This window comes from Patella vulgata, chromosome 7 (genome assembly GCF_932274485.2).
Source record: "Patella vulgata chromosome 7, xgPatVulg1.2, whole genome shotgun sequence".
In the NCBI taxonomy this organism is placed as follows: Eukaryota; Metazoa; Mollusca; class Gastropoda; family Patellidae; genus Patella; species Patella vulgata.
Genome location: NC_065885.2, coordinates 66,106,244 through 66,127,944, shown reverse-complemented (window position 1 = coordinate 66,127,944; position 21,701 = coordinate 66,106,244). Strand labels below are relative to the sequence as shown.

Genomic DNA, 21,701 nt, shown 5'->3' with positions numbered 1-21,701 from the left:
TAGGGCGGTCCATGTGAACTGATTTAAATCATAATTTAGGCAATGCAGGTAGTAATTATCAGATAGTTAATAAACCATACCACCAGATATAAATCAACCCCATGTATATCTATTAAGATTTCCTAAATATTTAAAGATACATTATGGGAGATTAGATAAAGAGCTGGCAGTTCTCACTGTAATAGTTAAAAACTAGAAAATGTAAAAGGAATATGCTGAAAATTTCAGTCAAATTGATCCACCATGAACCGAGAATTAAGCATTTGAAATTTCGGCCTAGCCTCGGTCATCATTACTAAAGACGGTACGATAAAAAAAACAGAGTCTTAATTATCCATTTCGTGATTATATCATGAATAAAATAAATATCGCAGGCTAGCGTTGATTATGGTCTGGATAAGTTAATTAATGTCTAATTAATAATTTAGATAACATTTCAGGCCTACAGAAAGACCTGCAATTGGCGTATTTAGCTCATGCATAATGTATGTTTAATTTAAAAAAATAAATGGCCTCCAGTATAGCCTGTATTCAATACACAAGTCCGTTCAAGTTTAAATCAAGTTTAGATGTGATTGATTCGTTTTTAGAACGATTTTATTGTAAGTGCGTTTTTAATTGTTATTGGTCCCAGATTTCAACTGATATTTAAGTGAAGGGGTAATTCTAATATCTTGATTAAAAGAGTTTCATGGTGTGTGCTCGTGTGGCGTAATCAACAAGGGGTTTTAAAAAGTTAGCAATATATTGATCATATTTTCCCGTTAAGATCTTGTACTCCTACTCATGCAAATACATGTATATTCAAGAAAGGTTGCCATTGGTACTGATATAATATGTATGTTATTTTCGACATTATATCACGTCATATTTATATTCATGAAAATATCCCCGGTAAGGTTTTTATGAAAGTAAACATTAACGTATATTAGTTCTGAAACTAAGTTTCAAAGAATATTTCCTTAAAAAGAATATCTTATATTGAATCGAATCAAAAGAGTTATAAAACACACTGAGTAGTTATGACCTATCACACGATCTCAAAATTACACCTTTTGAATATTTAATAACATGTTTATGAAGGATTTTTTGTATAAAATAAACAATTACTGTATTTCTATGAAAGCTACGTTTGAACAAAGATACAGTAATTGTTATCCATAGAACGGCTGTGTTTATTTTAATGTGTTCAATTACTAAATGCCATTCAAACAGGATAATATGTAATATGTAATGCATTCTGAAACTAGATATGTTGTATTTAAAGTAGCTAAGTCTCTAACTCAATATCATCCAAAACCTTCGACATTGAAAACACGAATTATTTGTCAATTGTAATCAACATTGATGTTGTGATCTTACCGGGAAAAGATGGGCTTCCGATGTCCAATATTTAAGACAAAATAAACATTTTTCCATTGGTATACGAATCGTGTACCACAATGCGTTTCAGCGTCATTTGTAACAAGCGACTCGAAGAACGAGGTTAGACATATTCCACAAGTCATGTCAAACGGTGACCACATATTCTTATCTGGAGAGCATGCACGATAAATACTATCAGTGTAGACTATAATAAACAGACGCTAGAGGTTGTCATTCGGTTGAGAATTCTGGCGTATTTCGCCGAACATACGTGCTTTGAAATTAGAATAAAAACGGAAAAAATTGAATGTAAATCAGTTTATATACATTTATGTTACATTATTATATACGTTGCGACCCATTTGTGTCAATTTGTAGGTCCCAGATATTAGCGATTTAGCTCCTTTAACACCTACGTCCCGCTCATAGAACTGTTATATGAACCGGTTTAAAGTGCTTATAAATAATTTCACAGTACCTCAAATGACGTATTGGAAATTGATAAAAGAAAACGTACATTTTCAGTCGTATTCGATTTATTTTTCTTTTACGTAGATTTGTATTTGTGGCTCTGCATTAAATCAGTTATGCAGCTATTTGTTGGGTAGAAAACAGTGTATTATAGTCAGTTGTAAATCGTCGTGTGAATCTGCTTTATTATCGTCATCATCTGGGATTCCTTAAGGTTCTGATCTTGGTCTTCGAATCCCCGGTTGTACGTGACAAGGAGTATAGTCGCCTGTCCAACCTCGTGGGTTTTTTTCGGGTCCTCCGGTTTCCCCCCACTGCTAAAGACCCCTATGCGCAAGCGAATTATTGAAATAAAATTAAACCATGTTAGTCCCGAAATGACCTAGTTTGTTTCGAGTGGACGTTAAACACCCCTCTCTCTCTCTCTCTCTCTCTCTCGCTCTCTCTGTTCTTGGTCCGATTTTATTTACGCTGTATACGTGACCATTAGGCGACACTGTCAGAAAATATGGTCTCAGCTATCATTTATACGCAGATCATACTCAGATTTATACTTCTTTTAAACCTAAGTGTCAACCTTTCAATTCATCATAAATACAACTTGAGAACTGCATTAGTGAAATTAGAAATGTCAAAAAAGTTCTATAATTGAATGATGATTAAATCGAATATATTAGGCTCAAGGCATCAATTAAGTAAATTTGTACGCGTAATATCGGCGCAATTTTCGAAAGTTTTATAGAATAGTCCTACACCTCTTTTCTTCTTTTTAAGATAGATGACAGTTTAGACTTTCTTAGGTCCATACACTACAACTTGGGCTGCATTCAGTTGTATTGTTTTAGCAGGAGTTTCTGTATGTAATGTTTAGTTTCAAATTATTTTAGAAAACTGTTCAAATCTGTTGGGTTTCTACTGTTGTGTAGTTTAAAGGGTCTGTCTAGATTAGATAATGAGTGTTGGGTGGGTCTGTCTAGATTAGATAATGAGTGTTGGGTTTATAACTGTTTAGTTCCTTGAGTAATTAACAGACTAATTAATTACCCAACACCCTTTGAGAAATTCATTATCTAATCACACAAACCTCCAACAGATATAAACAGTAAAGGGTTTTGGGCATGTTAACGGTTCTAGTTGATCAATTTCCCTCTGAATTAATTATGAATATTATATGATCCGTTTACATCTGCTTTACATTGTCTGAAGTCTATAACCAGAAAAAGAAACAAACAAAAAACACTTTAAAGTGTACATCTGTCATATCGTAAAAAATAAAACTGTGTATGTGCTGGGAATATCTGTATTAAACGAAATCTAGATTATATATCACTGGGATAAAGCGAAATGTCAGTCGTGCCATCATTACATAACGCATATGAAAAAGTCTTGTCAACATTCACCAGGCACATCTCGCTACCAGTTTTAGACAACACATTTTGTTATTGTATTTACAACCGTATAAAATTTATGCCATAATCCCGACCATGTCATTGAGTCGTATATATTATACTATTATGAGACAAAATAGATTATATCTTTATTGTTGTATTATGTACAGTTAAAGTCGACCTACAACCAACCGGACCTAGTAAACCAGAGAAAGCCCACGAGGCTGGACAGGCAACCCTACTCCTTGTCACGTACAACCGGGGAATCGAAATCTCGCCCGTTGACTCAGTGACAGACCTTATGATACAGCGCGCACGTGCTAACCATTCGGTCATAAGTTAAATATAATAATAATGATTACATAAGTCTATCTTGAATTGCTATTATTAAATTATAGAAGATTAAGACGAGTTCTGTAGCTTAATTATAAACCGCAAATGTTTGATAGTAGTACCTATATAGAGACAATGGTGTAGGGCATATAGTTTGCATTTTATTATACGTTCTTGGATAAATAAATGACTTAATATATGTATTTTATTATATGTTCTTAGATAAATAAATAAATGATTCATAAGCTGATATTTGTATAAATTTATTGCACTTCTTTCAGACATTCGACTAGTATTACTAGGAAAGAAAGGTGTAGGCAAAAGTTCCCTGGGAAACAGTTTGCTTGGGAGAAAAGAGTTTAAATCGACTCCTCTGCAAGCAAAATGTCGGAAAGGATCGACCACACTTGCAGATGGAACCAACCTCGATGCTGTTGACACACCAGGCATTGCGGACACTACAGCTTCGACCACGGAGACATTTGAAGAACTTACACGATGTATAGAGCTTTCAACCCCAGGTCCCCACGTGTTCCTGCTTGTTCTGAAGATTGATAGATTTACACAGGAGGAGATAGACACAATCAAACATCTCAAATATTGGTTTGGGCAGGATTTCATGAAATACGCAGTATTTATTTTCACCGGTAAAGATTCACTGGATTATGATGGTTCAACGATTAACCAGTATCTTGAGAACAGTCCGTCTGAAATGAAAGCACTTATCGGGGACGCAGGCAGGCGGGTTGCAGCAATTAACAACCGGGGTCGTGGTCCTGAACTTAAAGTCGATGTTAAGACCATAATGACTCTAGTAAAACAAGCCATACGGATTAACAATTGTCAATATTACACCAAAGAAATGTACCAACAGGCTGTACAGGCGCGTGCCAAGCAACGTGGTTGGGTGGAAGATGAGCGATTTAATGGCGAAAAAGATTTGCGAATACGTGAAACATTAAAGAGATACAGAGAAGACGAAGAGGCACAGAGAACCAGAAAAAACAAAGGTCTGTATAAAATTGAAATTGCTGTAATCAATAATAAAACAAATATTTGCTTTGGGACAGTTTTGCATGTTCAGTATTTTTCCACCTTGTACACCGTGAAGTTATATAAGAAATATCAATCTCCGAATCCTATCCGACACTCATATACATCCTTACCATTTTTATCTTCATTACAATCATTGGTCCATATTGTGCATGATGACTCACCCACCCTTATCCTTTAGTTTAGAATTATATATGGTGGAGATCACGAAACAAAAGTTGTAAAGTATACAAATTGTCACAGTAAAGAGAGCATCCTAGGTAATCATTCATTAGATCCATTACAAGATCATTAATCTCCCCATTAGGTGCCGGAGCCACACCTGTATAAATTCTATGTTTTACACAGTAACGATCAGTTGAATTGCAAAGTTTTGATACCATACCTATCAGGTTTATTCGGATTATATGTTTTAAATCCTAACTTGCCGCGCCATGGAATTACACCTTCGTCGGTTGATAGTTTCTCAGGCGGGTGGGGGAGGATATATTTCCGAAAAAGAAGAGGGGATCGTGTCCATCATCACCACATGGAAACAAATTGGCATTGTCATTCAGATGAAAAAATGATCAAATATTTCGAAATCTGTCACATGGCATGACCGAACCCAAAAAGGGACACTTGCGACTGAATCAGAAGTACCCTGAAGATTTATCAATAATAGACGAATTACTAAACAAATAAATACTATCATTTCTTCCTCAGACAAATCTCTCCATTTACGAAATCTTGATGAAGATATCAAATTGGTATTATTGTCACGGCAATCTTTAGTATAGCGGTTTGACTCCACGGTCAATGCATGATAAATAATATCCCTAATATAAAGTCTCAACAGGAAGATCAATGTTATATTTTAATCCAGAATTTCGGTGAACTTTTCCGATATATTTTCCCAAGTGACCAGGAATTTCTATCCAAATTTAATTCATTATCACCGGTATTCAACACACCAACCCTCCCAACAGAGTTTGTTGCTATCGAGGTGTCCACTCGTCAAAAGTTGTCATCAAATTTCAGCTGAGTTCACTGTTTTCATCGTTGAATAATATGTCCAACACTTCCTCGGCAATTAGGCGTAACATAACGTCACGTTTTATATACTTGTTTGCGACGAGTGGGCGTTAAACCCAACTTCTCCCTACCTCTCTCTGTTTGTCAAGGTGGTTCACATACATAAATTATGTAAGCATGGTTTTTCAGATCTTTTCTGTTTTCGCGGGTGTGTGGCTCTAACTTTGCTTGTATATATATATATATATTTCATATTTTACAGATCTGCACATTGAAACCATGCCATCAGAGAATTCGAACAGTGGTATGTATATGATATCTTAATAGCTCTAATTAAATATTATATAGTTTTATCAATATCCACAGTACAAGCATATTCTTTCTCCGCTGAGGACAGGTGGTAATAATTCCCAATTCGGTTTAAATACTCCAGAAACTGCATTATTATGGGTTGGTGCGTGTATGAGGAACTCCCAATTTTCTAGGTTTGTTTGAATTCGGAATGAGGATACATGTGTTTGTTCTATCTTCAGAAATTAGGATCGTCATTCTTGGTAAAACAGGAGTGGGTAAGAGCTCCCTGGGAAATCACCTGATACAGAACAACTGCTTCCAATCAAGTTCTACTGGAACATCAGTCACGTCCATCTGTCAATTCGGCCAGGGTAAGCGTAGTGACGGCACTACATTATGTGTAGTGGACACCCCCGGCCTTTTTGACACCAGACAATCCAATAAGGAAACAATGACGGAAATTGTTCGATGTATTGGACTGTCGTCTCCTGGTCCCCACGTTTTTTTCTTTGTACTCCGAATCGGTCGATTTACAAAGGAAGATTTGGACACAGTAGATCATCTAGTAGCCGTCTTTGGGGAAACGGTTGTCCATCATGTTGTTGTCATCTTCACTGGAAAAGACTCTCTGGAACATGAGGGGAAAACATTATCTGATTATCTCAATGACAAGACAACCCCACACGAGCTCAACCTATTATTACAGCGCTGCCATTCACGTTGTGCTGCTATAAATAACCATGCTCCTGATACACATGCAGATATTGACGGGATAATTAACTTGGTGCATAAAACCATTCAAGAAAATGGTGGAAATCATTACACCGGCAAAATATATTTAGCCGCTGAAGAGGCCATGCGAGAGAAAATGAAGAGCATGGAAGAAGGGCGTAAAACAGAAAGGCAATATGCTGAACGTGAACAAACAGAAATGCCACAGGAGAAAGAGAAACTAATGGCTGGGTTGGGTGAAAACATGAGTTCCGATTCCCGTAGTATTCTGCGGGAGTTGTTAGCAAGTTCTAGTTTGATCCTTACAAGTCTTATTGAGACAGTTGGTCCAATTCTCGTTACTGCTCTAGCCCAAATAGCACAAAAGCGATGTACTATTAGTTAGATCAATAGTAGAAATACCGTCAGATGTGGATGTCATTCGACGGTCATCTTGTTTTATCCATTTATCTTGTTTAGTTAATTATAGTACTTCATAAATTTGATAATGCATGGCATTATGGTTGTATTAGCTGATATCTACACAACACATCTGACGTTACCTATGATATAATTGAAACGTAATATTGAAAAGGGGATAAGTAAGGGTTATCGATTGAGACAGAGGGGTTCAAGTTAGATGAACATCCGAGCTCATGCAAAGTTGTGCACCGAAAAGACGGTGTTTATCTAACTTGATCCCGAGGTCGATGTCGGTAACTGACTTGCACACTGGATACTTTGTAGAAGTTGAATGAGTGAATGAAACAGTTGCTGTGAGAGAGGTAACCTGGAGGGGTGGTCTACCTATAACCTGGAAGGGAGTGGCATGTGAAATATAGTATTATTCCTGTGGGTTTTTTTAAATACTCCAACCTAAAACTTAGAAAAATACGAATTTGGTGGGAAAGCAGTGTATCCACATATCCGCCATACCTTATGTAACGATTTGTTTAATGTCATCTTCAGTTTACTAAAGACAAATACCGAATCACCATTTCCACCTGTCCATGGTTATTCCCGAATGTCGATAATTCTTAAACTTCTTCCCCCTATTAGTTTTCAGTTTTAATGCGTATTACGTAAGAGAACGTTTTTGAAAAGTAACTCGGTTCTATCCGGCATTTTGAACGTGGAAGAAATTGTGACAATATGAAAATATATATATCTAGAACGCACTTAAGATCAATTGAAAATAAATCTAATTCTGTTAATATTACTACGAACATAAAATGGTGACGTCACGTTTATATTTTAACTTAAGGTAGAATATTTTCTTATTATATTATGCTTTTTTGGGGTTTTTGGTTTTTTTAGTAATAAAAATATTATTACTCAATTTTATTTTGATTTGCATATCTAAGCACCCCATATTCATTATTATAATGACATCATATGTTTACAATTAAAGAAGCTATATCGATATTCTTTGGCACCGAGAAAGGACATAAATAGGTTGCAACACATATAATAATGTAATATGAATGTATAAAAACTGATTTACATTCAATCGTTCCTGTTTTTATTTTAATTTCTAATCAGTTATGTTCGACGAAATACGCGAAGAGTCCGAAATGAACGACAGTCTTTGGCGTCTGGTTATTCTAGTCTACACCAGTAGTTTTGTCCTATATGGTGCATGTTTAGCCTCGATCATCGAGTCGCTTCATGCAAATGGCGTTCGAAAGCATTCTGGCACGCGATTCGTTTGCCAATTTTAAAATTTCCATTGTCTTAAATATCAGAAGCCAAACTTTTACTTTTAACGGTAAGATAACAACATGAATGTTGATTTAAATTGACCAAGAAGTCGTGTTTGCAATGTCGAAGACTGTAGTTGATATTGTGTTAAAGACTTGACTCCTCTAGTGTGTACAATAGTTTAGGACAGTTATTGTGCGGAATTGTTTTACCAAAGGTTGCTTTATTGTCCCTCAACTTTCGCGGGAAGCAGGGGACTATTAATTATGTTCGACGAAATACGCGAAGAGGACTATCAGAGGCGGATACAAGGGGCGCCGTCTCCCCCCCCCCCTAATTTTCGACAGTGCCCTTTTTTACTACTGAAAGTGCCTTTTCCCAGACCGAGATATGTCCGTTCCCAACCCGTTGCAGGGATCCCAAATGACTCAAACCATCGACTCAAACATATCAGTCTGGTCTAATTAATGCTTCCACTTTCAAACGAATTCTTGTGGTTTCGCTAACGGTGCCCTAATCCTATAGAGTGACTATAGACAGACATCAATGATAGCATCTTGTGGAATCGGCGGCGTACACACTCATGCCCATCACCTACGTGCATGAGTGCAACTTGATGTAGCATTGTTTCATGTGTGCACAGTACAAGTTACAAGGCTTAAATAGTGAAGTGGCTAGGGAATAGATTCGTCTTTTTTCCCCATCATAACCCCCCCCCCCCCCCCAAAAAAAAAAAAAAAAAAAACCCACCGCGGTCAATGCCCACATTTTGCGGCGCCCCCCCCCCCTTTCAAAATTCCTAGATCCGCCCCTGACTATTAAAGCGGCTTCGTTTTTGTCAGTCGTGTGGTTACTCTATTTCTAATTGATATCCAAACTTGGGGAAGTTATGTTTATGCTAGGCAGAGAAAAGCAGTTTGATATGTAGATAGGGCGTTAAACTCCATTCCATTTATATGTAAATACTATGAATGAAATCACTTAAATGAAATGTTGTTTAATGCACAGGAATCTGACCTTCTATCCGTATATATATATGCATACACCATGTCGTACCAGACAATATATAATAAAAAAAACAACAGGAATGCAATGCCTGTTGAAAACTCGATCTTACCTGCTCTCGCTTCGGCTCGTTTTTTTTTTCAAAAATTCGTAATGTCAGGCAACCAAACCTCTGTCAATTCACTCAGATATGTTTTTCCTTCAATCTAGTCGTTTTGATTTGCATAAATACTCCCACAAAACGATATCATCGCCACTGGTTTCCAATATTTACATCGTTTTCGTCCATTTTCATTTTGTCACTGCCGCCATGCGCTGACGTCACACAAATAGACGCATTCGGCAGACCTCGTTTTTTTTTTGTTGCTGGGGTTGAGGGATTCTACCGATATTCGCCGAATATGTATAGACGTTTCACTGACGACCCTACTCCTTATTATGTGTTAACCATTCGGCCATTTTAGTAGCTTTTCATGTAAGCAATTTTAAAATGGGAGCTAAAGAATAAAATTTGCCTAATTTTTTAGTACCGTAGCTTTTCATGTAAGCAATTTTAAAATGGGAGCTATAGGATAAAATTTGCCTAATTTTTGTCACGTAAAAAAGGGATTGAAACCACCCCGCTTGACACGTCATGTTAACATTGAAAAGTAGACCAAAAACTCAGCAATCACCATAACAATAGTTCTGAAACTAACTTGACAAAAATAATGTCATGATACTTGGTTAAATTGACATAGCGTTCGCAATGGTAAACAACTGATAAAATATCACGCCATTATCATTAGTGAAGATCCTCAATGGTGTTTTATATTCATAATTAAAAATAAACATTACATTTTAAAATTGATTCAGCCCAAAAAAAGTAGTAAATTATATTAGTTCTGAAACTAACTCTACAAAAATACTTCTTTGGGGTCATATGGCGTTAAATTAAAATGGTTTCAAATAAATATGTCCTGAAACCATTTTAAATTAACCCCATATGACACCAGGGAAGTATTTTTGTAGAATTAGTTTCAGAACTAATATAATTTACAATATTTTATTTTTTGTCCAAATCAACTTTAAAATGTAATGTATATCTTTAATGTTTCAAATAAATATGTCCTGGATTGCCGAGTGGTTAGCACGTGCGCGCTGTATCACAAAGCCTGTCATTGAGTCAACTGGCGTGGTTTCGAATCCCCGGATGTACGTGACAAGGAGTAGGGTCGCCTGTCCAACCTCGTGGGTTTTCTCCGGGTCCCCCGGTTTCGTCCCACTGCTAAAGACCCCTACGCGCAAGCGAATTATTGAAATAAAATTAAACCATATGTTAGTCCCGAAATGACCTAGTTTGTGTCGAGTGGACGTTAAACCCCATTTCTCTCTCTCTCTCGCTCTCTCTCAAATATGTCCTGAAAGTATACTATCTTACCTTGCGATCTAAAAATTATACGTTTTGTATTTCTAATTGTGTCAATTCTTGTCAGGTAATATGGAGCATATTTAAGTAACATAAGACCGGTTGTGTGTTAGATAACATTAAATGCGACTCCAGTTTTAAATTAAATCATTAAATGGAGATAGTATTATAATCCGTTTACATCTGCGCCATCCGATGGTCTAGAGAGTTGATCATCTAGAGAGCTGATTAGAAGCTCCTCGTGTGAACAAATGTCTAAATAATAATTTATATAACATTAAAAACGGTATTCAGACTAGCGTCATGCACGGTTTTTGCTCCAGCAGCCTCTTATGCCATTCCGCAGACTTTCGTTTCATATTGAGATCCCTTGGTGTCGTGTTCATGTATGCCTGTACTACATTTACATGGTCTAAAACCCACTGAGAGGTTTGTTGGGGGTGGATGACCGAATGGTTAGCGTGTATGCGTTGTATTATAAGGTATAACTGGCGTGGTTTCGATTCCCTCATGGGTTTTCTCCGGTTCTTCCGGTTTCCTCCCTCTGCTAAAGACCCCTACGCGCAAGCGAATTTGTGTCGAGTGGACGTTAAACCCCATTTCTCTCTAAACTGATTAAAAGATAAACAGATTCGTACATGAAAACAAATGAGCTATAGGGTGTCAAAACTTTCCAATATCTTGTAAACAATAAGCCATTTTGTATCACGTTCTACTTCAACTGCAGATTTAAGGTGAATGACAGTTAAGAGCAATTACGATTACTTTACTCTGATGTGACATACATGCAGCAGAAACATTTTCTGTTGTAGTAGAAGAAATTTGCTGTTCATCCAATCAATCTAGTGTTCTGCGTATCTGGTTTAAGTTTTTCATCTGCAAACGCATCTGTCAAATTCGTCCTCTAACCTGGGCCCTGTTTCTCGAAATCTTAACAAAGATAGCATCCAAATGTTAGTAGATACTTCAATTTTGATTGGCTAAGCACTAAAATCAATCTAATCTTATCCAATCAAATTACCAAAATTTGGATTTTATCTGAGTTAAAAGTTCGTGAAACAGGCCCCATGACGTAAGTATGAAGCACGTTGAAATCGGAGAATTAACAAACACCAATGTTGGGAAATGAAATGGGGTTTAACGTCCTACAGTGTGCTATGAGGGAAATTTTGCCCGGACAGCGGCACTACGGCCTACTCTTATATCGAATTCCAACTGCCAAGGGATCTTTTACGTGCACGCCAATGTGTACACGGGACCTCGGTTTTTCGTCTCATCCGAATGACTAGACATCTATCCTTATCAGGAAAATAAAAAAAAACATTCTACACTGTTATAAAATTGGTATGAAAACGCTTTTCAATTTGATTGCTAATCACGAACGAAATGCATGGTTTAAGCTTTGAAAATTGTATAGGTATGTAAGTAATGTTAGTCCAGAAATGACCTAGTTTATGTCGAGTGGACGCTAAACCCATCTCTCTCTCTCTCTCTCTCTCTCTCTCTCTCTCTCTCGCCTTAATAATATATTTAAATTATCAAAGCTTTTTAATAGTTTTCATGTGTTGTTGATACAAAATGTCGCACTACCGTGCCCGAAATAAATATTAAATCTAGTCGTTCTAGTGAATGTTACATTCCCAGTGAAATCCAATCAGTACTCTTCACGTGTTGTTAGATAGCGTATGACGACAAGTCGTTCCAGTGAACGTTCATTTCCCAGAGAATTTCACATTCTCCGCGCAATCAATACTCTTCATACTCTTGATAGCGTATGACCTCGATCGTTCCAGTGTCAGTGAACGTTGAAATCCCAGAGAATTTCAACTTCTTTGCGTAGGCTATACTACCACGAATTTCGCCTTCAATAAAAACGTATGTAGGGTAGAATGCATCAAATAAAAGTAGCATCCGTGTAAATAACAAAATTACTCAAGAGGAAATATGTTTTATAGATATCTGAATTAAAACTTTTAGGATTATATTAAAACATAATAAACAAAACAAGCTTTAGTCTACTTCGTTCTTCAACATTGATAGGGATTTGCTGTATATCAATAATATGGAAGCGTGTAGGGGTCAATTGATTTGCTGTATGTCAATAATATGGAAGCGTGTAGGGTTCAATTGCGCAAAAGATATCACGAGTATCACAGTAAGGTAATATGTTAACATATTGTGATAGTTGGGATGATTTTAACTCTGACAATTTTTACTGATTTAATTGAATCAACGCCTCATTTTGTGTGTCGTCTTTTTGTTTTACAATTCGCGTGTTTGCGTTAAGATTTTACTATTTTACAGCATTATCAGCATATGTAACCACTGCGCATGCTGATAAATGTCATATGTTGACAAAACGTCATAATACCAATATCATAACATAAACATGCGCATTTAAAACGGAATGGATACATACAACATACATTAGAGTATAATAAAATTAATGGATACATACAACATACATTAGAGTATAATAAAATTAATGGATACATACAACATAAATGGTTAATAAAATTAATGGATACACACAAAATAAAGGGTTAATAAAATTAATGGATACATACAACATAAAGAGTTAATAAAATAATAGATACACACAGCCTTAAGTGTTCTAAATGGTCATATTTACGTTATGTTATTGCTATTCTGAAGTTTCGTCAACATATTCCATTTATAAACATGCTCCAGTTTGACATAAACTATAAAATATATTGACAATGTTTCGTAATAGCACTGTCTTAAAGCAAACGTGCGCTTCTAAAACGAAATCACAAAATACACCTTGACGCATTGATTCAAAGAACCTGCCAAAAAAATGTTTTTCGAGTTTAAAATTATTTCAATTATTACAATATTATATTAACCTATTACCTTATTAATATCGGGGTATCTTTTATGCTGGAGCCACGGTGGCTAGGTGGTTAAGACACTGGCTCGCTAGCCTGGAGGTCGGGTGTTCGATCCCTACATTGGCCGAGAAAGTTCATCAGGATTTTCCGACGTTGTTTCCTCTTATCAGTGGTGTAGAACGGAGGGCCTGACAAGGACAGCTGTCTAATCCTTCGGATGAGACGAAAACCGAGGTCTCATGTATATATTGGAATGCGCGTAAAAGATCCCCTGGCAGTTGGAATTCGATATAAGAGTAGGCGATAGTGCCGCTGGCCGGGCAAAATTCCCCTCATAGCACACTGTATGCTATTGACCCCTATACGCTTCCATACTTTACTGCACATAATATTATGGAAGCCTATTGCGGCCATTTAAGAATCTCGTCTTCTCGCCGCGAGAAGTCGAGGGCGAGAAGACGAGAACACGAGAAGTCGAGGGCGAAAACACGAGGAAATAGGGCGAGAATACGAGGATCTCGCCCCGAGAACACGAGATTACTTTCACCTCGTTCCCTCGTCCCTCGACTGCTCGCTCCTTCGTGTTCTCGCCTTTGAAAAACCTCGTGTTCTCGCACTCTCGCCCTCGACTTCTCGTCTTCTCGCCCTCGACTTCTCGTCTTCTCGTGTTCTCGCCTTTGAAAAACCTCGTGTTCTCGCTCCCTCGCTCCCTTGCCTTTGAGTCAATCTCGTCTTCTCGTGTTCTCGCCCCCTCGCTTCGTCACAATCTCGACTTCTCGTCTTCTCGTCTTCTCGCCTCGGAAGTGCAGTTTATACGCATGTCCACTGACTACAGTATCGGCATTTATATTTGGACATGAATTATATACGGAAATGTATGAAGGTCTAGAAAGTTAATAGTCCTAATTAAACAATTTTAATCTCTTCTTGCACAGATATTATTGTATTCTGTAATCGATTTTAAAAGTCTTCAGTCGAATCTTTCTTTGCCCTCTAACTTTTCATCGGGTTTTTTGCTGAGTGGTCTTGTCAGTGTTGTAGGATGTAGAGTCTGACAAGGGTCAACGCATAGTCGTTCGAATGGGATTAAAACAAAACGAGGTTCCGTGTCTGTAATCAAAATGAAGTTGGTTCTACGGTGGCCCAGTGAGTAGGACGTTTGCTCTCTAACTTCATCAAGGTTCGTCGTGATTTTTCTGGCGATGTCCACCTTGTCAGTGGTGTAGGACGAAGCGTCTGGCAAGCGACAACATATCGTTCGGATGGAATAAAAATAACCGAGCTCCCATGTCCGGAATCTAAATGAAGTAGGAGCTACAGTGGGTCAGTGAGTGGGACGTTTGCACTCAAGATTACTTCACTTCAAAAGTTCAGTGGAGTAGGAGGAAAGCCCTGGCAAGGGACCATACGTACACTGTAAGCCTTTTCTGTAATTTTTACAATTTTATTGTTTCTGTAAAACGCCTACAGCGCAGTTCTGTCATCCTGATAACAGACACAAGTCTGTAAATATTTGAGAAGTCGAAATTTCTTCCGTAAATATGACATACGGGTGCTTAAATTAGAGTGACGTCATCGGTTTTCCTGGGCGCCATTACTGCGAATACTGTTAGTTAGAGGCAAAGAGGAATCTATCTGCATCGAGCACAATAGTTGAACCATAGATGGTATAGTTCTATGGTTGAACACTACAGTCAATACCCAACATTGCAGTTTTAGGTAAGTAATGTTTATATAGTAGGCGCACATCTTTGTTTGATACAGATTGATTCTTGACATTCGTAAAAATGTACGGGGTAACTGATTTTTGACAAATGGACATACTGCTAGTGCTACTGCTAGGCCTAATATTTTTTAGCATTGTTTTCGAAGGCTTCAGTTCTAGTTGAGGCTTCTCGGATGACATAACCCATTCAAACTCATTGATAGCAATAAATATATGAACTATATGAAGGGCTAACATTTCTGGGCTTCATGTCTATCTTTATCTTAGTATAATAGACTACCACTGAAAACCATCATTATTAATAAGCATTAAGAATTTATATTGAGGGAATTGTCAATGTACGTCTGGATAATAAGATCTTTAATTTTTCATTTTACTAATTTTTTTAGGCACAACTTATTGCATCTTTGAGTGCCATTCCTGTCATCTATTGAGTAGCCTACCCAGCCTTTCTTTGGTTACTGAAATTTTTTCAAAGGTAAGAGTAAAAGAAAAAATTCTAGATTGAAGATAATAATTTTGGGAATTGAGCGCATCAACGACATTGTCAGTGAAAACCAACACTTCCTGCCCTCTGCTTGGACCTTGAAATTTGAGGGGGTGGTTGGATGAATGGTCTAACCATGGCGCTTATTATATAAGGTTCATGGTCTAACATGGGCCTTAGTTAGGTCAGAATGTATGTCTTTGAGTCAAGTGGCGTGGAAAGGAGTAAAATTGCCTGACTAACCTTGTTCGTTTTCCTCGCACTGTTTATAAATACCTACGGTTTAAAGTGAATTATTGAAATAAAATTCTACATGTTATATATTATTAGTCCAAAAATTTCTCTCCCTTGGGGTGGGCCCTATTAGCAACAAGTGAATCCCATTTAAATCTGGTTATTACCTGTCATAGGTGCAGAGTCGCCACTGGTTTGTCCAAAAATCTGATCAGAAACCCAAGATGCGGTAATGAGAGAATATTAGAAAGCGTGGGTTTTAACCAACGATAAAACGATGGGTGTTGCTTTAGCGAATACCAATATGATCAGAGAAGTTCAACCTAACTTAAAAGTAAAGGAGCTAAATCTGTATTCTTTGGCACCTAGAAATGAACACAAATAGGTCGCTAAGCAATAATGTAAAATGAATGTATATAAACTGATTTACATTCAGTCGTTTCTGTTTTTAGTGTAATTTCTAATCAGTTATGCTCGGCAAAATATGCAAAGTGTCCAAATTGAATGGCAGTCATTGGTGTCTGGTTATTCCAGTCTACACTGGTAGTATTCTCCTGTGTGATATGTTTAGTCTCCTGTTTGTGGACATGAAACTTTATTTTCTCGCACATTTAGCTCACTTTTCCTTAATTTAAATGTGTTCTTTTGAAATGGATGTCATAAGAAAAAACCTGATCGAGAATATTTGTTTTGCAGGTGCATTTTTGAAATAAACCCAGATAACGGACAGAAATCATGAAAAAGAGGAAGACTCAAGTGTGCCAAAAAGTGATATAACTAATTACTGAACCGTCAAACTTTGAATGGATGAAGTATGGTTGCAGCAATATACTGGTACCATGAGATGGTATACAGTGGTTTAGATGTCACATTTCGGGTCAAGATGCTTTAAATTCCGTACCACGGTTCGGTTAACATGGTACAGATATTTTAACTGTCCGTTTTCTTCCGATGCTCAACTATCATGCAGAATACTCCCCTGTAGTTCATGCGACAAGGAAAAGGGATGGCTTTCTGCATTGAAACTTGTCCCACTGAAAGTACATTCCCCTACGCCGAACCACAAATCCCAGACATGCGAACATTTTGAATTAAAAACATCAGATGGAAAAGCAGTGACTAATAATGTGACAGTATGTCGTCATTGTTTTGTTGACATTTCTTACAGAACTGGAAACACGTCCAAGAAGAAATACTGTGATATGTATTGTTGCAAGCAGCACATAGTGTGGATAAAATTGGGGATAAGGGACCGAGCCATGGCCCTTTTATGAGTGGTACTTTGTAAATGAGGCTTTAAACACACTGCAAGAAATTTTTTTAATGAATCTTCTTAATTAAACTTGATCTTATTTTACTTTTGATTAGATGTCCGTTTACTTTGATGGAAATATCTGTTAGTCATCTAGTTTGTCCATCCACAATTTTGTACATTTGTAAAATCTTTGTAATGAATTTTCTTAATTAAACTTGATCTTCTTATTGTACTTTTGATAAGATGTCCGTTTACTTTAATGGAAAAATCTGTTGGTCATTTAGTTTGTCCATTCACAATTTGGTATATTTGTAAAATTATCCTCCGTTCATTTTGTCTCTAAATATGCGGCTGCGTTGCATAAACATTAAAAATGTGCAACTCTCATCTATACATTTCATTTTGGGACTGGTACATTAACTTTGTCAGTAGTCGAGTTCCATCTAAATTTTTATCAACGAGACTGAATCAATTTATGCCATTCTCACTAAGGAATTACATACTTAGGCAGAGTTATTGTGCAAAATTTTATACATTTTCAAACAGAGATTAAGCTAATCATTGAAACAAGCTGTACATTTAAGGTAGAATAATAGGAATTCTGCATTGTTGCTGTTCTTGTTTTAAAGTCATGATACTTTTGGGGTTCAATAATTGTTAGATTTTAAATTGTTCATTTAAACATTTAGAATGCAAATTCGTTACTCTCAAAAAATTTTCATGATTTCATAAGATCATGTTTTACTGTTATAATTTACTGATAAGGTGATAGTTTTATTTCATGTTGTTGATGTTTTAAATAATAGATTTCAGATTAATATTATAATACCTTGGTAAGATTTTAGAAAAAGATTTGAGGGTAATACTATTGTAACACACTGATTTTATTTTTGTAGAATAGATTCTGAATGTTATTGTTATACTATAAAAAATTCATTTAAATAGTATAATGTAAATGTTACATGTACAAGAATTTGAATGGATAATTTTATTATTGTTAAATTTTTCATGAACTTTCCTTTGGACATTTGTATTTTGTTGTTACCCATTATTTGATACATCCATGGAAATTTTCATTTTTTACTTGCTTGAAATTTGTGTTTGCCTGTCTTAGAGAACTTGACAAATATTTGGGAGAGTTATTTCCCTTGTTAATAAGGGTAACAGATTCTTTTTCGTTTTCTTTAAAGTCTTCATTTTTCCATGTACAAATGTTCATTATTATTAATGAAGAATTATGTAAAGAGCTTTGTTTTTGTTGAAATATACCACCAAACTGCTTGACAGCCAAAGAATATTTTCAATCTCTAAACCTCCATATTGTAATAGCAAACCTGCTCTTGATCAAATATTTTAAAAATATGGATTTGTGGTTGACAGGTTTTTTTTAAGGCAGTTGTTAGCTTTACTTACTGACAGTAATCTCCAATTTCCAGTATTTTCAGGTCTTTTTATTATATCTTAAACTATCATGTAAAAGCATTTTTGAGGAATTATATCTTGTTTTGAATAATTAAATTAAGTCGGATTTTAAATATACATGTACAATACTAAATTTGTTAATAAAATAACTTGTATTTAATATTGATATGAAAAATATATATGTACATGCTAAATTTGTTAATAAAATAACTTTTATGTAAAGTGGTTAATATTGATATGAAAAAGAATAATAGTTTTAACACCATTGTTACCCTAATTAGTACTGGTCCAATGATTTTACCTGGAAAACAATAGCTGCTGGGAAAGTGAGAACACCCCGATTCAATGACAGTCCTTATGATCAAATGCGAATGCGTTAACCATTCGGCTACCAAAACCCATACTGTTCTTCTCCAACTGAGCTAATGAAAGCGAATATACGTCATGCAGTGTGCTACGAGGGCCTACTCTTATTTCGAATTCCAACGGTAAAGGGCTCTTGTACCTGGACACCAATGAGTGTGAAAGAGAGGCACAAACCAGGTCATTCCGATTTTAACAATTTTATTTCAATAATTTGCTTGCGTTTAGGGGTCTTTAGCAGTGGGGGAAATCCGGAGAACCCGGAGAAAAACCCACACGATTGGACAGACGATCCTAATCATTGTCACGTTCAAGCGGGGAATCGAAACCGAGCCACTTGACTCAATGACAGACGCCAAAGTGTACACAGGACACCGGTTATTTTGTCCCATCTGAACAACTACACGTTATCCGTTGCCAGCCCCCCCCCCCCCGTCCTCCATCCTACACAACTGACAAGGGAGGAGAAAAATCCCGATGCACTTTGATGAAGTTAGACAGTAAACGTCCTACTCACTGAGCCACCGTAGCCCCCACTTCATTTAGATTCCGGAAAATTGTGCCCGGGCAGCGGCACCAAGGCCTCTGCTTATATCGAATTCAAACTGCCAATTACGTGCACGCCAATTGATAGCCTCGGTTTTTCGTCCCATCCGAACCGAACAACTAGACAGCTGTCCTTGCTAAGCCTTCCGCCCTGTACCACTGACAAGGGGAAACCACGTCGGAAAACCCCGATGAACTTTCTCGGCCAATGCAGGGATCGAACACGTGATCTCCAGTTTAGTAAGCCAGCGTCTTACCCACTTAACCACCGTGGCTCCGAACTTTAATGATGTTAGAGAGCAAACGTCCTACTCACTGAGCCACCCTAACTCCCACTTCATTTTTTTATACCATCCGAACGACTATACGTGGTCCCTCGCGAGGGCTTTCCTCCTACACCACTGAAGTAAGAGAGCAAACGTCCCACTCACTGACCCACCGTAGCTCCTACTTCATTTAGTTTCCGGACATGGGACCTCGATTATTTTTATTCCATCCGAACGATTATATGTTGTCTCTTGCCAGGCTCTCCGTCCTACACCACTGACAAGGGTGGACATCGCCAGAAAAATCACGATGAACTTTAATGAAGTTAGAGAGCAAACGTCCTACTCACTGAGCCACCGTAGCCCCCACTTCACATTTCGATTTCGGACAAGGAACCTCGTTTTTTTATTTATACCATTCAAACGACTCTACCACCGACAAGTAGTAACCCCGACCGAAAAATCCAGGAGAACTTTGATGAAGTAAGAGAGCAAACGTCCTACTCACTGAGCCATCGTAGCTCACTCTTCATTTAGTTTCCGGACACGGGATCTCGGTTATTTGTATTCCATCGCCAGAAAAATCACAATGAACTTTGATGAAGTTAGAAAGCAAACGTCTACTCACCGTAGAGCCAACTTCATTTCGATTCCGGGCACTGGACCTCGTTCTTTTAATCCCATTCGAACGACTATACGTTGTCCCTTGTCAGGCTCTACATCCTACAGCACTGACAAGTCCACGCATCAAAAAACCCGATGAAGGTAATTGAAGATAGAGAGAAAAGATAGATTCGACTAAAGACTTAAAATCGATTACAGAACACAATACTATCTGTGCAAGAAGAGATTAAAATTGTTTAGGACAATTAAATTTCAAAAATTTCCGTTTATTATAATCCATGTCCAAATATAAACTGCACTTCCGAGGCGAGAACACGAGAAGACGAGAAGTCGAGATTGTGACGAAGCGAGGGAGCGAGAAGACGAGAGGACGAGATTAACCCAAAGGCGAGAAGACGAGAACACGAGGTTTTTCAAAGGCGAGAACACGAGGGAGCGAGAAGTCGAGGGACGAGGGAGCGAGAAGTCGAGGTGTAAGTAATCTCGTGTTCTCGGGGCGAGATCCTCGTATTCTCGCCCTATTTCCTCGTGTTCTCGTCTTCTCGTGTTCTCGCCCTCGACTTCTCGTCTTCTCGTCTTCTCGCCCTCGACTTATCGTCTTCTCGTGATCTTGCGGCGAGAAGACGAGATTCTGAAATGGCCGCAATAGGCTTCCATATAATACTGAGATGTTGATAGTGTGTCACGGTGTACTACCACGTCATTTAGATTGTTTACCAGGCTAAACGATAGACAGAATTATATGATTGTACACGCTAACACGAATACAACATGGATTTTCATAACACAGGTTAGAAGTTTGATTTATTTATTTTATAAATATCGTCTTTGGTGTATTCGTATGAGGAATTGCTATAGGTATATGTCACAAGACTTCGATTGGGGGGGTGGGGGTGGTTAGCACGTGCGTGCTGTATCATAAGACCTGTCGTTGAGTCAACTGGCATGGTATCGAATCCCCGGTTGTACGTGACAAGAAGTAGGATCGCCTGTCCAACCTCGTGGGTTTTCTCCGGGTCCTCCGGTTTCCTCCCACTGCTAAAGACCCCTACGCGCAAGCGAATTATTGAAATGAAATTAAACCATATGTTAGTCCCGAAATGACCTAGTTTGTGTCGAGTGGACGTTAAACCCCATTTCGCTCTCTCTCTCTCTCTCTCTCTCTCTCTCTCTCTCTCTTCGA

At 37.5% G+C, this 21,701-nt stretch overlaps 1 protein-coding gene across 1 annotated transcript in view; it reads left to right on the top strand.

The window, feature by feature from the left end:
* Nucleotides 1–8,134, top strand: part of LOC130010449 (GTPase IMAP family member 8-like) — an 89,151-nt gene extending 81,017 nt beyond the window's left edge. The window contains exons 3-5 of the mRNA XM_050555810.2: nt 3,839–4,567; nt 5,887–5,928; nt 6,158–8,134. Coding sequence (XP_050411767.2) covers nt 3,839–4,567; nt 5,887–5,928; nt 6,158–7,035 — 1,649 coding nt within the window. The 3' untranslated portion in view covers nt 7,036–8,134. The remainder of the gene's footprint in view (nt 1–3,838; nt 4,568–5,886; nt 5,929–6,157) is intronic.
* Nucleotides 8,135–21,701: the final 13,567 nt, after the last annotated feature.